Consider the following 17,008-nt stretch of genomic DNA (forward strand, 5'->3'; position numbering starts at 1 on the left):
CCTCCCCCTCCCTCCCCCTCCCCTCCCCCCCCCTCTCCCTCCCCCCCCCCTCCCTCTCTCTACCCATTACAGCAGTGTTGAAGGAGAGGTTCTTCCTCGTCATCGTTGTAGAAGGCTAGATGCCATGCCCCCTGGTCCAGGTACTGAACAAACACTGCTTCGTTTAGAACCACAGTTTGGATGCTGCGACGTTCTCTAGGAGACTCAACAACACTCCACTTTCTTAGTCCAAGCGCTCCATGTAGTCATACTGCGGGAGGGGAGACAATAACACTTTCAGGAAGCTCAAACCAGGAAGTCATTTCAATTCCATAAGTGTATATATACTGTAAGTGTGTGTGCAGTCCAGTTTTGTGTAACTGTGTATGTGGTGCATACAGTATGTGTGTGTTGTGTGTGTATTGGTGTGTGTGTGTATTGGTGTGTGTCAATTCAGGAAGTAATCTGAAATTCCAATTCAATAACAAACGAAAAATCCTATATTTTCAACGACTTCTAGCTATTTATTACAGTTTCTCCATGTTTTTTTTATTTTCAATTCAATTTTCAATTCAAATCACTTCCTGAACTTGACTGCCTTCAATTCAAATTGACCCCAACCCAGGTGTGTGTTATGACAGTCTACCTGTGCGTGTGAGGGGGACAGGCCCTGTATATGTCTAAGTGTGTGTTATGACAGTCTACCTGTGCGTGTGAGGGGGCAGGCCCTCAGGGATGTAGAACCCCAAAAGAGATCTTTCCCCAGGGAGATGTTGAACTTGAGGAACTGTGGCTGGGCCAGGTGAAGCAGAGACCTCCAGAACACCCCTGGAGGAATCTCCTGACTCACCCTCCTCCCCACCTCCACATCCCCACTGTCTATACTGCTGTTAGAACCTGGCCATGGTGCTACGGGAGAGGAGAGGAGAGGGAGAGAGAGATAAAAGAGAGAGGAGAGGAGAGGAGAGGGAGAGAGCGAGAAAAGAGAGAGGAGAGGAGAGGAGAGGAGAGGAGAGGAGAGGAGAGGAGAGGAGAGGAGAGGAGAGGAGAGGAGAGGAGAGGAGAGGAGAGGAGAGGAGAGAGAGAGATTGAGAATTGAAGAGGAGAGGAGAGGGAGAGAGAGGGAGAGAGAGAAAAGAGAGAGGAGAGGGAGAGGAGAGGAGAGGAGAGGGAGAGGAGAGGAGAGGGAGAGGAGAGGGAGAGGAGAAGAAGAGAGGAGAGGAGAGGGAGAGGGAGAGAGAGGGAGAGAGAGGGAGAGAGAGAGAAGAGAGAGGGAGAGAGAGGGAGAGAGAGAAAAGAGAGGAGAGGAGAGGATAGAGAGGAGAGGAGAGGAGAGGAGAGGAGAGGAGAGAGGGAGAATTGAAGAGAGAGAGGAGAGGAGAGGGAGAGAGAGGGAGAGAGAGAAAAGAAGAGGAGAGGAGAGGAGGAGAAGAGAGGAGAGGAGAGGAGAGGAGAGGAGAGAGAAGAGGAGAGAGGAGAGGGAGAGAGAGAGAATAAGAAGAGAGGAGAGAGGGAGAGAGAGGAGAGAGGAGGAGGAGAGGAGAAAGAAGAGAGAGGAGAGGGGAGAGGAGAGGAGAGGAGAGAGGAGAGGAGAGGAGAGGAGAGGAGGAGAGGAGAGAGAGGAGAGGAGAGGAGAGGAGAGAGAGGAGAGAGTGAGAGGAGAGAGGAGAGGGAGAGGAGAGAGAGAGGGAGAGGGAGAGAGAGAGAGAGAGAGGGAGAGGGAGAGGAAGGAGAGGAGAGGGAGAGGAGAGGAGAGAGAGAGAGGAGAGGAGAGGAGAGGAGAGGAGAGGAGAGGAGAGGAGAGGAGAAGAGAGAGGAGAGGAGAGGAGAGGAGGAAGAGAGATGAAGAGAGGGAGAGGAGAGGAGAGGGAGAGAGAGGGAGAGAGAGAAGAGAGAGGAGAGGAGAGGAGAGGAGATGAGAGGAGAGGAGAGGAGAGGAGAGGAGAGGAGAGGAGAGGAGAGGAGAGGAGAGGAGAAGAAGAGAGGAGGGGAGAGGGGAGAGGAGGGAGAGAGAGGGAGAGAGGGGGAAAGAGAGGGAGAGAGAGGGAGAGAGAGAGAAAAGAGAGGGAGAGAGAGAGGAGAGAGAGAAAAGGAGAGGAGAGGAGAAGGAGAGGGAGAGGAGAGGAGAGGAGAGGAGAGGAGAGGGAGAGGAGGGAGAGGAGAGGGAGGAGAGGAGAGGAGAGGAGAGAGAGGAAGAGCGAGAATTGAAGAGAGGAGAGGAGAGGAGAGGGAGAGAGAGGGAGAGAGAGAAAAGAGAGAGGAGAGGAGATGAGAGGAGAGGAGAGGAGAGGAGAGGAGAGGAGAGGAGAGGAGAGGAGAGGAGAGGAGAGGAGAGAGAAGGAGGGAGGAGAGGAGAGGAGAGTAGAGGAGAGAGAATAGAGAGGAGAGAGAGAAGAGAGGGAGAGAGAGGAGAGAGAGGGAGAGAGAGAGAAAAGAGAGTTGAAGAGAGGAGAGGAGAGGGAGAAGAGAAGAGGAGAGGAGAGGAGAGGAGAGGAGAGGAGAGGAGAATTGAAGAGAGGAGAGGAGAGGGAGAGAGAGGGAGAGAGAGGGAGAGAGAGAGAAAAGAGAGGGAGAGAGAGGGAGAGAGAGAAAAGAGAGGAGAGGAGAGGAGAGGATAGGAGAGGAGAGGAGAGGAGAGGAGAGGAGAGGAGAGGAGAGGGGAGAGGAGAGGAGAGAGGAGAATTGAAGAGAGGAGAGGAGAGGAGAGGGAGAGAGAGGGAGAGAGAGAAAAGAGAGAGGAGAGGAGAGGAGAGGAGAGGAGAGGAGAGGAGAGGAGAGGAGAGGAGAGTTGAGGAGAGATAATTGAAGAGAGGAGAGGAGAGGAGAGGGAGAGAGAGGGAGAGAGAGGGAGAGAGAGAGAAAAAGAGGAGGGAGAGAGAGGGAGAGAGAAAAGAGAGAGAGGAGAGGAGAGGAAGGGAAAGGAGAGGAGAGGAGAGGAGAGGAGAGGAGAGGAGAGGAGAGGAGAGGAGAGGAGAGGAGAGGAGAGGAGAGGAGAGAGCGAGAATTGAAGAGAGGAGAGGAGAGGAGAGGGAGAGAGAGGGAGAGAGAGAGAAGAGAGAGGAGAGGAGAGGAGAGGAGAGGAGAGGGAGAGGAGAGGAGAGGAGAGTTGAGGAGAGAGAATTGAAGAGAGGAGAGGAGAGGAGAGGGAGAGAGAGGGAGAGAGAGGGAGAGAGAGAGAAAAGAGAATTGAAGAGGAGAGGAGAGGGAGAGAGAGGGAGAGAGAGAAAAGAGAGAGGAGAGGAGAGGAGAGGAGAGGAGAGGAGAGGAGAGGAGAGGAGAGGAGAGGGGAGGAGAGAGGAGAATTGAAGAGAGGAGAGGAGAAGGGAGAGGGAGAGAGAGGGAGAGAGAGAAAGAGAGAGGAGAGGAGAGGAGAGGAGGGAGAGGAGGGAGAGGAGAGGAGAGGGAGAGGAGAGGAGAGGAGAGGAGGGAGAGTGAGGAGAGAGAATGAAGAGAGGAGAGGAGAGGAGAGGGAGAGAGAGGGAGAGAGAGGGAGAGAGAGAGAAAAGAGAGTTGAAGAGAGGAGAGGAGAGGGAGAAGAGGATAATCACAATGTCAGTAAGCAGTAATCACATAGCAAAACCATTAAAACATTGAAAGTTTGCATTCTTCGAAAATTAGTTCTGATATCTACTGGGCTATGTCCGCCCAGTAGAACTACAGTACAATGCTAGAAGAAGAATACAGCCTTGTTCTAGTGCCAGGGCCGGGGCAGGCAGGTGTGTTGTGGGTGCTATAGTGTTATAGTTCTCACCTCTGCCTCCAGAGGGCAGTGTGGCCACATCACTGTTGACAGGTAGACCTGCAGTACTCAGACCTTTGTTCAACACAGGGCCTTCAGAGGGCTGCAGTTGCCATGTCAGACCCAACAGGTTAATGGCTGGAGGGAGGGGGAGGAGAGGGGCAGAGAGAGGGAGGGGAGGAGGGGGGAGAAGTATTTGTTATTTAATTTTCAGGCAGATAGAAATTGTACAGATCGTAATGACCTAGAAGAGATTAGAAAATAATACATTTACATTTACATTTACGTCATTTAGCAGACGCTCTTATCCAGAGCGTCTTACAAATTGGTGCATTCACCTTATGATAGCCAGTGGGACAACCACTTTACAATTTATTTTTTTATATTTTTATAATTTTTTATTTATATACAATTTTATAATAGGATATTTTCTTTTACCCCTGGTATTTTCCTCCCTCATTCAACTCTCCCTCCCTCCCTCCCTCCCTCCCTCCCTCCCCAGACAGGATACAAGTCTCTGTTTGGAAGTCTTGGCACAAGCTCACAGTGAGCAAGTGACAGATGAAAAGAAAACCCCCCTCCGCCCCCTCTCTCTCTCTCTCTCTCTCTCTCCCTGTTCTGTTGTGTTATTGTGCTGGTGGTTGAGTTGTAGCTTTTCTTTTTGTTTTTACCCTCGTTCTTTTAAGTCCCTGCCAAGCAACTTTCTCACAAAGGAAGAAAGAGTAACTGAAATCAATTAATTGAAGTTCAGAAGAAATAAACAGACAAGGGAAGCATTTCAGTGTTACACAGATTTGGGAAGGGTACAGGCGTTGCTGATTCATATTGTTATCCGTTATTGTCCATTCACCCAAGCAGTCTGAGGGTTTGTGTCAGTGTGTGTGTGTGTGTGTGTGTGGACAGTGCTACCAGGTGCTCCGTGTTCATGGTAGGAGTATGGTCACGTGCGGTCGAAGGATGTGTTGACCACTATAGGCATGTATCATTATGTGTGTATTGACTACCTGTCCCATCCTCACTACCTGTTCCATCCTCAATACCTGTCCCATCCTCACTACCGTTCCATCCTCACTACCTGTCCCATCCTCACTAACTGTCCCATCCCACAACTGTACCATAACGTACCACAACCCATCACAGTATGATATCTGTCCATCCTGAGTACCTGTCCCATCCTCACTAACTGTCCCATCCTCAGTAACTGTCCCATCCTCACTACCTGTCCCATCCTCACTACCTGTCCCATCCTCACTACCTGTTCCATCCTCACTACCTGTTCCATCCTCACTACCTGTTCCATCCTCACTACCTGTCCCATCCTCACTAACTGTCCCATCCTCAGTAACTGTCCCATCCTCACTACCTGTCCCATCCTCACTACCTGTTCCATCCTCACTACCTGTCCCATCCTCACTACCTGTTCCATCCTCACTACCTGTCCATCCTCACTACCTGTCCCATCCTCACTACCAGTCCCATCCTCACTACCTGTCCCATCCTCACTACCTGTTCCATCCTCACAGAGTGATCTGTTCATGTATTCACCACCAGGATAGGATGATTAGATTCATTCTGCACATCTCATCCCTTTCAAATTGTATTTGTCACATGCTCCGAATACAACAGGTGTTGACCTTACAGTGAAATGCTTACTTACAAGCCCTTACCCAGCAATGCAGAGTTTTTTTCAAGTTAGAAAATATTTGCTACATTTAAAAATAAATAAATAAATAGTCTGGGTAGCCATTTGATTAACTGTTTAGCAGTCTTATTGTCCCGCCTCCCTCTGAAGCTGCCTCATATCCTTGTTTGGGTAGGCTTCGGTGTTTGTCGTCACCGGCTTTCTAGCCACTGCCACTCTCTATATCATTTGTTTTGTCTTGTTTTTCACACACACCTGGTACATATCCCCTCATCAGTCTCTGTATAATTATTCCCTCTGCTCCCCATGCTCTTTGTGTGTTATGTTCATGTGGAGGTGTCGCTAGCTCGGGTTGAGCATTATGTTACTTTTATCGCTGGGATATTCACCCGTGTGTTTTTGTGTTCCCAGAACGCATTTAAGTCGCACTGTATTTGGTTTACACATTGCTGTGGACTGCTGTATTGGCCTAATAAACCCTATTCTATGATTTACACCTCGTGCACCTGGCTCCGTCCTACTCACCTTGTTACACTTATGGCTTGGGGTAGAAGCTGTTAACAAGCCTTTTGGACCTACACTTGGAAATCCGGTACAGCTTGCCGTGTGGTAGCAGAGAGAAAAGTCTATGACTTGGGTGGCTGGAGTCTTGGACAATTTTAGGGCCTTCCTCTGACACCGCCTGGTATAGAGGTCCTGGATGACAAGAAGCTTGGCCCCAGTGATGTACTGGGCCATACGCACTACCCTCTGTAGCACCTTGCAGTTGGATGCCGAGCAGTTGCCATACCAAGCGGTGATGCAACCAGTAAGGATGCTCTCGATGGTGCAGCGTAGAACTTTTTGAGGATCTGAGGACCCATGCCAAATCTTTTAGTCTCCTGAGGGAGAATAGGCTTGTCGTGCCGATTACGACTGTCTTGGTGTGTTTGGACCATGATAGTTTGTTAGTGATGTGGACACCAAGGAACTTGAAGCTCTCGACCCGCTCCACTACAACCCTGTCGATGTGAATGGGGGCGTACTCGGCCCTCCTTTTCCTTTAGTCCACAATCAGCTCCTTTGTCTTGCTCACGGTGAGGTTGTTGTCCTGGCACCACACTTCCAGGTCTCTGACCTCCTCCTTATAGGCTGTCTCATCATTGTCGGTGATCAGGCCTACCACTGTTGTGTCGCCTGCAAACAAGATGGTGTGGAGTCGTGCCCGGCCACACAGTATGGGTGAACAGGGGATATTATTATTATATTTTTAAAAAATAATGTTAGGTATTTAGCAGACGTTATCAGAGCGATTAAGAGAATAGGGTTAAGTGCCTTGCTCAAGGGCACATCGACAGATTTTTACCTAGTTGGCTCAGGGATTAGAACCAGCAACCTTTGGTTACTGGCACAACGCTTAACACAAGCTACCGCCCCGGAGTACAGGAGGGGACTACATGCACCCATGAGGGGCCCCATGTTGAGGATAGGTGGGCAGGTGTGTTGTTGCTTACCCTCACACCGGTGGGCCATAGCAAGTCAGGATCCAGGGAGGTGTTTAGTACCAGGGTCATTAGCTTAGTAATGAGCTTGAGGGCACTATGGTGTTGAATGCTGAGCTGTAGTCAGCGAACAGCATTCTCACGTAGGTGTTCCTTTTGTCCAGGTGGGAAAGGGTAGTGTGGAGTGCAATAGCGATTGCGTCATCTGTGGATCTGTTGGGGCAGTATGCGAATTGTAGTGGGTCTAGGATTTCTGGGATGATGGTGTTGATGTGAGCCATGACCAGCCTTTTAAAGCACTTCATGGCTGCAGACATGAGTGCTACGGTGCAGTAGTCACTCATGCAGGTTACCTTGGCGTTCTTGGCCACAGGGACTATGGTGGACTGCTTGAAACATGTAGGTAATACAGACTCGGTCAGGGAGAGGTTGAAAATGTCAGTGAAGACACTTGCCAGTTGGTCAGCGCATGCTCTGAGTAATTGGTCCGGCCCTGTGGTTTTGTGAATGTTGATCTGTTTAAAGGTCTTACTCACATCAGCTACGGAGAGCATGACCACACAGTCGTCCGGAACAGCTGGTGCTCTCATGCATGGTTCAGTGTTGCTTACCTCGAAGCGAGCATAGAAGTCATATAACTCGTCTGGTAGGCTCGTGTCACTTGGCAACTCACGGCTGGGTTTCCCTTTGTAATTCGGATTAGTTTGCAAGCCCTGCCACATCCGACGAGCGTCAGAGCCAGTGGAGTAGGATTCAATCTTAGTCCTGTATGGACGCTTTGCCACCCCTCGTCTTACCGGTGGTTGCTGTTCTGTCTTGCTGATGCACAGAAAACCCAGCCAACTGTATATTATCCATGTCCTCGTTCAGCCACGACTCGGTGAAACATAAGATATTACTGTTTTTTTTGGTTATAAGAGACAGTGTCTCACACACACACACACACGTTTGTTGTGCTATCCTTGTGGGGACCAAACAATTGATTCTCATTCAAAATTATATTTTCCCTAACTTTAACCTAACCTTAACCCTAACCTTAACCCCTAACCCTAAAACTAAACCTAACCCTGACTCCTAACCCTAATTCTAACCCTAATCCTAATCCCACAGATACCACAGACCCACAACAAATTTTAAAACAAATAAAACATTGATAAACTCCCATATCTCCAAGATTTGTGGCCTGTTGCCATGAGAAAAGGGCAACCAGTGGAGCACAAACAACATTGTAAATAACACCAATATTTATCTGTGAATTTATCTTCCCCTACTATTTGTACTACAACTATTTGCACGTTGCTAAAACACATAGCTGCTAATTTAACACTTGAAATGTCTTTATATTTTTGAAACCTTTTTGAGTGCAATATTTACTGTTAAAACTGACTTGTTTTTTGTTGATGTTGTTTTGTGTCTGTTTTTGTTTATTGTTTATTTCACTTGCTTTGTAAACATATACTGAAGAGCTCAGTGACTTTCAACATGGCACTGTCATAGGATACCACCTTTCTAAAAAGTCAGTTCGTTACATTTCTGCCCTGCTAGAGCTGCCCGGTCAACTGTAAGTGCTGTTATTGTGAAGTGGAAACGTCTAGGAGCAACAACGGCTCAGCCGCGAAGTGGTAGGCCACAAAAGTGGTGTAAAGCTCGCCGCCATTGGACTCTGGAGCAGTGGAAACGCGTTCCTTGGAGTGATGAATCACACTTCAGCATCTGGCAGTCCGACGGATGAATCTGGGTTTGGCGGATGCCAGGAGAACACTACCTGCTCCAATACAAAGTGCCAACTGTAAAGTTTGGTGGAGGAGGAATAATGGTCTGGGGCTGTTTTTCATGGTTCGGGCTAGGCCCCTTAGTTCCAATGAAGGGACATCTTAACGCTACAGCATACAATGACATTCTAGACAATTCTGTGCTTCCAACTTTGTGACAACAGTTTGGGGAAGGCCCTTTCCTGTTTCAGCATGACAATGCCCCCGTGCACAAAGCAAGGTCCATACAGAAATGGTTTGTCGAGATCAGTGTGGAAGAACTTGACTGGCCTGCAGAGAGCCCTGACCTCTGACCTCAACCCCATCGAACACCTTTGGGATTAATTGGAACGCCAACTGCGAGCCAGGCCTAATCAGTGCCCAACCTCACTAATGCTCTTGTGGCTGAATGGAAGCAAGTCCCTGCAGCAATGTTCCAACATCTAGTGGAAAGCCTTCCCAGAAGAGTGGGCTGTTATAGCAGCAAAGGGGGGACCAACTCCATATTAATGCCCATGATTTTGGAATGAGATGTTTGACAAGCAGGTGTCCACATACCTTTGGTCATGTAGTGTATATTTCCCATGCCAATAAAGCCCCTTTGAATTCAATTTAGAGAGAGACAGAGAGAGCGAGCGAGAGAGAGAGAGAGAGAGAGAGAGAGAGAGAGAGAGAGAGAGAGAGAGAGAGAGAGAGAGAGAGAGAGAGAGAGAGGGAAAAGGGAGACAGACAAAGCTAATAGAGGGGTGAAAGGATAAGTGTAAGGTTTAGGGGTTGTCCCTCAAGGGTGAATCTTACTCCCTCCGTCTCCCCCGCTCCTACCCTCCGTCCCTCCCTCGGTCCTGGTCAAAGGAAAGTGCTGACACCGCGGGTGCTACGTGGCCTCCACTGTCAGCTCTTTTATTTGTCACCCCACCGCCGAGAGAGAGAGCCAAAGAGAGAAAGAGAGAGCGAGAGAGAGAGAGAGAGAGAGAGAGAGAGAGAGAGAGAGAGAGAGAGAGAGAGAGAGAGAGAGAGAGAGAGAGAAAGAGAAAGAGAGAGCTAGAGAGAAAGAACAGGCATTTCTACAGAAATAACCTCTCTCACTCTCATTCTCTTGTTCTTTCTTTCTCTGGTCCCTTCATCATCTTCCCTCTCCTGTGTGTATGTGTATGTGTATGTGTATGTGTATGTGTATGTGTATGTGTATGTGTATGTGTATGTGTATGTGTATGTGTATGTGTATGTGTATGTGTATGTGTATGCATGTGTATGTGTGTATGTGTATGTGTATCTGTGAGTGAGTGTAGTTGAATCCCTGGCCTATAGATGGCACTCTTGGTCCTTTCCTACACTGCAGTAAAGCCTGACACAAAAGGTTTCTTAAAAATAGGGAACAATTTTACACACACGTGCACACACACACACACACATGCACACACACACACACACACACACACACACACACACACACACACACACACACGCACATACACGGTGGATCAGAGAGGCAGGCCTAACGAGGCAGAGTGTTTGATTAAAAATAGATCAGTGGGGGTTTATGTCATCTTCATGTTTAATTCACAGTGGCAAAGTGGTCCGTGGCAACACCCTGGTATCACCATGTTACCCTACCTGCTGAACACCACATCTAAGACAGCTCTGGAACATGTGTGATCCTCAGATAGGGGAAGTAAAAGGAGAGAGAGAAGGATGGATGTGGAGAGAGAAGGAGGGAAAGAGAGAGGGAAAGGGAGAAGGAATAAGGGAAAGAGACAGGGAAGGAGAAGGAGAGAGAGATGAAAAAGGAAACAGAGAAGAATAAGGTGAGAAGAGGAGAAAGAGAGGAAGGAGAGTGATGGGGAGAGGGAGAAGAGAGAGGGAGAGAGGGATGGGGAGAGGGAGAAGAGAGAGGGAGAGAAGGATGGGGGAGAGGGAGAAGAGAGAGGGAGAGAAGGATGGGGAGAGGGAGAAGAGAGAGGGAGAGAGGGATGGGGAGAGGGAGAAGAGAGAGGGAGAGAGGGAGAGAGGGATGGGGAGAGGGAGAGGGAGAAGAGAGAGGGAGAGGGGGGATGGGGAGAGGGAGAAGAGAGAGGGAGAGAGGGAGAGAGGGAGGGGAGAGGGAGAAGAGAGGGGGAGAGAAGGATGGGGAGAGGGAGAAGAGAGAGGGAGAGAGGGATGGGGGAGAGGGAGAAGAGAGAGGGAGAGAGGGATGGGGAGAGGGAGAAGAGAGAAGGAGAGAAGGATGGGGAGAGGGAGAAGAGAGAGGGAGAGAGGGATGGGAGAGGGAGAAGAGAGAGGGAGAGAAGGATGGGGAGAGGGAGAAGAGAGAGGGAGAGAGGGATGGGGAGAGGGAGAAGAGAGAGGGAGAGAGGGATGGGGAGAGGGAGAAGAGAGAGGGAGAGAAGGATGGGGAGAAGGAGAAGAGAGAGGGAGAGAGGGATGGGGAGAGGGAGAAGAGAGGGTGAGAGAGGGATGGGGAGAGGGAGAAGAGAGAGGGAGAGGGGGATGGGGAGAGGGAGAAGAGAGAGGGAGAGAGGGAGAGAGGGATGGGGAGAGGGAGAAGAGAGGGGGAGAGAAGGATGGGGAGAGGGAGAAGAGAGAGGGAGAGAGGGATGGGGAGAGGGAGAAGAGAGAGGGAGAGAGGGATGGGGAGAGGGAGAAGAGAGAGGGAGAGAGGGATGGGGGAGAGGGAGAGGGAGAAGAGAGAGGGAGAGGGGGATGGGGAGAGGGAGAAGAGAGAGGGAGAGAGGGAGAGAGGGATGGGGAGAGGGAGAAGAGAGGGGGAGAGAGGGATGGGGAGAGGGAGAAGAGAGAGGGAGAGAGGGATGGGGAGAGGGAGAAGAGAGAGGGAGAGAAGGATGGGGAGAGGGAGAAGAGAGAGGGAGAGAGGGATGGGGAGAGGGAGAAGAGAGAGGGAGAGAAGGATGGGGAGAGGGAGAAGAGAGAGGGAGAGAGGGATGGGGAGAGGGAGAAGAGAGAGGGAGAGAGGGATGGGGAGAGGGAGAAGAGAGAGGGAGAGAAGGATGGGGAGAAGGAGAAGAGAGAGGGAGAGAGGGATGGGGAGAGGGAGAAGAGAGGGTGAGAGAAGGATGGGGGAGAGGGAGAAGAGAGAGGGAGAGAAGGATGGGGAGAGGGAGAAGAGAGAGGGAGAGAGGGAGAGAGGGATGGGGAGAGGGAGAGGGAGAAGAGAGAGGGAGAGGGGGATGGGGAGAGGGAGAAGAGAGAGGGAGAGAGGGAGAGAGGGATGGGGAGAGGGAGAAGAGAGGGGGAGAGAAGGATGGGGAGAGGGAGAAGAGAGAGGGAGAGAGGGATGGGGAGAGGGAGAGAGAGAGAGGGAGAGAGGGATGGGGAGAGAGGAGAAGAGAGAGGGAGAGAAGGATGGGGAGAGGGAGAAGAGAGAGGGAGAGAGGGATGGGAGAGGGAGAAGAGAGAGGGAGAGAAGGATGGGGAGAGGGAGAAGAGAGAGGGAGAGAGGGATGGGGAGAGGGAGAAGAGAGAGGGAGAGAGGGATGGGGAGAGGGAGAAGAGAGAGGGAGAGAAGGATGGGGAGAAGGAGAAGAGAGAGGGAGAGAGGGAGAGAGGGATGGGGAGAGGGAGAAGAGAGGGTGAGAGAGGGATGGGGAGAGGGAGAAGAGAGTGGGAGAGAGGGATGGGGAGAGGGAGAAGAGAGAGGGAGAGGGGGATGGGGAGAGGGAGAAGAGAGAGGGAGAGAGGGAGAGAGGGATGGGGAGAGGGAGAAGAGAGGGGGGAGAGAAGGATGGGGGAGAGGGAGAAGAGAGAGGGAGAGAGGGATGGGGAGAGGGAGAAGAGAGGGGGAGAGGGATGGGGAGAGGGGAGAAGAGAGAGGGGGAGAGAGGGAGAGAGGGATGGGGAGAGGGAGAAGAGAGAGGGAGAGAGGGATGGGGAGAGGGAGAAGAGAGAGGGAGAGAGGGATGGGGAGAGGGAGAAGATAGAGGGAGAGGGGGATGGGGAGAGGGAGAAGAGAGAGGGAGAGAGGGAGAGAGGGATGGGGAGAGGGAGAAAGAGAGGGGAGAGAAGGATGGGGAGAGGGAGAAGAGAGATGGAGAGAGGGATGGGGAGAGGGAGAAGAGAGGGGGAGAGGGATGGGGAGAGGGAGAAGAGAGAGGGAGAGAGGGATGGGGAGAGGGAGAAGAGAGAAGGATAGAGGGATGAATGGGAGATAGGGATAGAGAAAATGAGAGAGGGGGAAAATGAGAGGGGGAAAATGAGAAAGGGAAGGAGGGAAATAGGAAAGGAAGAGAGGGGGAGAAGGGGGAGGATGGAGCCTGGGGTAAATGGGTTTTCTATGATTCCTTTTCAGAAGGATAAGGAACGGACAGAATATCTCCCTGGGGAGGTGGAGAGAGAAGAGAGAGAAGAGGAAAGACAGGAAAGAAGAGAGTAAGCATGAGGAGGAGCAAAGAGGAGATGGAAGACAGGAGAAGAGGTAGAATAGAGAAAGAAGACACACACACAGAGGAATCAATCACCCCAACTACCTCATACCCCAGCACACTGACTCGGTACCGCTATTCCTGTATATAGCCTCGTTATTGTTATTTATTGTGCTATTTTATTGTGGCAGAAGGCAGAAGAGTCAGAAGAGAGAGAAGAGAGAGCAGAGAGAGCAGAGAGAAAAGAGAGAGAAGAGAGGAAAGAGAGAGAAGAGAGGAAAGAGAGAGAAGAGAGGGAAGAGAGTGAGGAGAGAGAAGAGGGAAGAGAGGGAAGAGAGAGAAGAGAGAGAAGAGAGGGAAGAGAGGGAGGAGAGGGAAGAGAGGGAAGGGCGAGAAGAGAGAGAAAAGAGGGAAGAGGAAAGAGAGAAAAGAGGGAAGAGGGAAGAGATAGAAGAGAGAGAAGAGAGAAGAGAAAGGAGAGAGAGGAGAGAGAGAAGAGAAAGAAGAGAGAGGAGAGAGAAGAGAGGGAAGAGAGAGAAGAGAGAGAAGAGAGAGAGAAGAGAGAGAAGAGAGGGAAGAGAGCAAAGAGAGGGAAGAGAGCGAAGAGAGGGAAGAGAGAAAAGAGAGGGAAGAGAGAGAAGGGAGGAGAGGGAAGAGAGAGAAGAGAGGGAAGAGAGAGAAGAGAGGGAAGAGAGAGAAGAGAGGGAAGAGAGGGAAGAGAGGGAAGAGAGAGAAGAGAGGGAAGAGAGGGAGGAGAGAGAAGAGAGGGAAGAGAGAGAAGAGAGGGAAGAGAGGGAAGAGAGAGAAGAGAGGGAAGAGAGAGAAGAGAGGGAAGAGAGAGAAGAGAGGGAAGAGAGAGAAGAGAGAGAAGAGAGGGAAGAGAGGGAAGAGAGGGAAGAGAGGGAAGAGAGAGAAGAGAGGGAAGAGAGGAGAAGAGAGGGAAGAGAGGGAAGAGGGAAGAGAGAGAAGAGAGAGAAGAGAGGGAAGAGAGGGAAGAAAGGGAAGAGAGAGAAGAGAGAGAAGAGAGGGAAGACAGAGAAGAGAGGAAAGAGAGGATAAGAGAGGGAAGAGAGGAAGAGGGCAAAATAAGGAGATGAGTTAGTCTCTCTAGTCTCTCTAGTCTCTCCTGTCTCTGTAGGATCTCCAGTCTCTCTTGTCTCACTTGTCCCTCTTGTCTCTCTAGTATCTCTTGTCTCTCTAGTCTCTCTTGTCCATTGTTTGGACAGCCAATCACACTGAGTCATCAAGTAACCTTCATAAGGACAGACAGACCAGAAACTAGGCGCTAATGCATGTGTGTGAGAAAGAGGAGAGGCTGACCTTGCGGCAGACTGAGAGTGTTAGTGACTCTGTCCTCTGACTGGTGTGGGTGTGTGTATGTGTGTGTGTCTTTACCACTCTGCTCTCTGGAACATGTTTAAAGATCATCACCCTTCTCATTTACATTTACATTTTAGTCATTTAGCAGACGCTCTTATCCAGAGCTTATAGTTAATGAGTGCATACATTATTATTTTTTCATTTTTTCATACTGGCCCCCCGTGGGAATCGAATCCACAACCCTGGCGTTACAAACGCCATGCTCTACCAACTGAGCTACATCCCTGCCGGCCATTCCCTCCCCTACCCTGGACGATGCTGGGACAATTGTGCGCCGCTCCATGGGTCTCCCGGTCGCGGCCGGCTACGACAGAGCCTGGATTCGAACCAGGATCTCTAGTGGCACAGCTAGCACTGTGATGCAGTGCCTTAGACCACTGCGCCCCCTCCCTCCCTCCCTCCCCCTCCTCCTCTCCCCCCTCCTTACCTCCCTCCCTCCTCCTCCTCTCCCCCCTCCCTCCCTCCCTCCCCCTCCTCCTCTCCCCCCTCCCTCCCCCTCCTCCTCTCCCCCTCCCTTTTTTATACATTTGCAAAAATTGATTAAAATCTACACACAATACCCCATAATGATGAAGTGAAAACAGGTTTTTAGAAATTTTTGCAAATGTATAAAAAATTAAAAACAGAAATACCTTGTTTACATAACTATTCAGACCCTTTGCTATGAGACTCGAAATTGAGCTCAGGTCCATCCTGTTTCCATTGATCATCCTTGAGATGTTTCTACAATTTGATTGGAGTCCACACATGGTAAATTTTGTAAATTCAATTGATTGGACATGATTTAGAAAGGCAGTGTATGTCAGAGCAAAAACCAAGCCATGAGGTCGAAGGAATTGTCCGTAGAGCTCCGAGACAGGATTGTGTCAAGGCACAGATCTGGGGAAGGGTACGAAAAAATTTCTGCAGCATTGAAGGTCCCCAAGAACACAGTGGCCTCCATCATTCTTAAATGGAGTTTGGATCCACCAAGACTCTTCCTAGAGCTGCCGCCCGGCCAAACTGAGCAATCGGGGGAGAAGGGCCTTGTTCAGGGAGGTGACCAAGAACCCGATGGTCACTCTGACAGAGCTCTAGAGTTCCTCTGTGGAGATGGGAGAACCTTCCAGTAGGACAACCATCTCTGCAGCACTCCACCAATCAGGCCTTTATGGTAGAGTGGCCAGACGGAAGCCACTCCTCAGTAAAAGGCACATGACAGCCCGCTTCGAGTTTGCCAAAAGGCACCTAAAGACTCTCAGACCACGAGAAACAAGATTCTCTGGTCTGATGAAACCAAGATTGAACACTTTGGCCTGAATGCCAAGTGTCACGTCAGGGGATATTTTTCAGCGGCAGGGACTGGGAGACTAGTCAGGATCGAGGCAAAGATGAACGGAGCAAAGTATAGAGAGATCCTTGATGAAAACCTGCTCCAGAGCACTCAGGACCTCAGACTGGGGCGAAGGTTCACCTTCCAACAGGACAACGACCCTAAGCACACAGCCAAGACAATACAGGAGTGGCTTCAGGACAAGTCTCTGAATGTCCTTGAGTGGATCAGTCAGAGCCCAGACTTGAACCCGATCGAACATCTCTGGAGAGACCTGAAAATAGCTCTGCAGCAATGCTCCCCATCCAACCTGACAGAGCTTGAGAGGATCTGCAGAGAAGAATGGAAGAAACTCCCCAAATACAGGTGTGCCAAGCTGGTAGTGTGGTCCTCTGTAGCTCAGCTGGTAGAGCACGGCGCTTGTAACGCCAAGGTAGTCGGTTCGATCCCCGGGACCACCCATACACAAAAATGTATGCACGCATGACTGTAAGTCCCTTTGGATAAAAGCGTCTGCTAAATGGCATATTATTATTATATTATTATATTATTATTATTATTATTATTATTATTATTATAGTGTCATACTCAAGAAGACTTGATGCTGTAATCGCTGCCAAAGGTGCTTCAACAAAGTACTGAGTACAGGGTCTGAAAAAAATATATAAATTAGCAAACATTTCTAAAAACCTGTTTTTGCTTTGTCATTATGGTCTATTGTGTGTAGACTGATGAGAAAAAAAACAATTTAATCAATTTTAGAATAAGGCTGTAACATAACAAAATGTGGGTCTGAATACATTCTGAAAGCACTGTAGATGTTTAGATGTGTATATAGTGCATTATGTGAAGCCTAGAGGACGGCTTTATACCCCTCAAACTCAAATCTGGAGCTTGAAGCCAGTTTTTATTACTCCCCTCTAATCATGGACTGATTTAGACCTGGGACACCAAGTGGGTGCAATTCATTATCAGGTAGAAAGAACAGAAAGGCAGCAGTAGTCTGGACCTGGTAGGGTGAGATTTGAATACCCCGGATTTATACCTTGAACTTGTCAAACTCAAAACGGGCTAAACCATCAAACCCTAATAAACAAGTAGGTTTTTCAAAGACCGGTAAAAAAAATAATCAAATCAAATCAAATCAAACACAAATAGACACACATTTCCACAATACACAACATGAATAATGATTACTGCAGTCACTGACTATAGTAGACATTCATATTTTCAGTACTTCTTATACGAAATGGAATAAACCAATGTAATTACCGGCTTCACCGAAGCAATCTAATGAGGAAGTGTTGTGCGCACACACCTTTTCGACAACACCAGGCACAACAGCGGA

General features: G+C 49.6%; 1 protein-coding gene across 1 annotated transcript in view; it reads right to left on the reverse strand.

Annotated features, from left to right (window-relative positions):
* Positions 1 to 245: 245 nt before the first annotated feature.
* LOC121557170 (teneurin-2-like) overlaps positions 246 to 17,008 on the reverse strand; it is a 156,632-nt gene continuing 139,869 nt past the window's right edge. The window contains exons 4-6 of the mRNA XM_045212572.1: positions 3,731 to 3,856; positions 685 to 888; positions 246 to 250 (exon numbers count right to left, since the gene is read on the reverse strand). Coding sequence (XP_045068507.1) covers positions 246 to 250; positions 685 to 888; positions 3,731 to 3,856 — 335 coding nt within the window. The remainder of the gene's footprint in view (positions 251 to 684; positions 889 to 3,730; positions 3,857 to 17,008) is intronic.

The sequence above is a fragment of the Coregonus clupeaformis genome, unplaced genomic scaffold (genome assembly GCF_020615455.1).
Source record: "Coregonus clupeaformis isolate EN_2021a unplaced genomic scaffold, ASM2061545v1 scaf0026, whole genome shotgun sequence".
NCBI classification, from domain to species: Eukaryota; Metazoa; Chordata; class Actinopteri; order Salmoniformes; family Salmonidae; genus Coregonus; species Coregonus clupeaformis.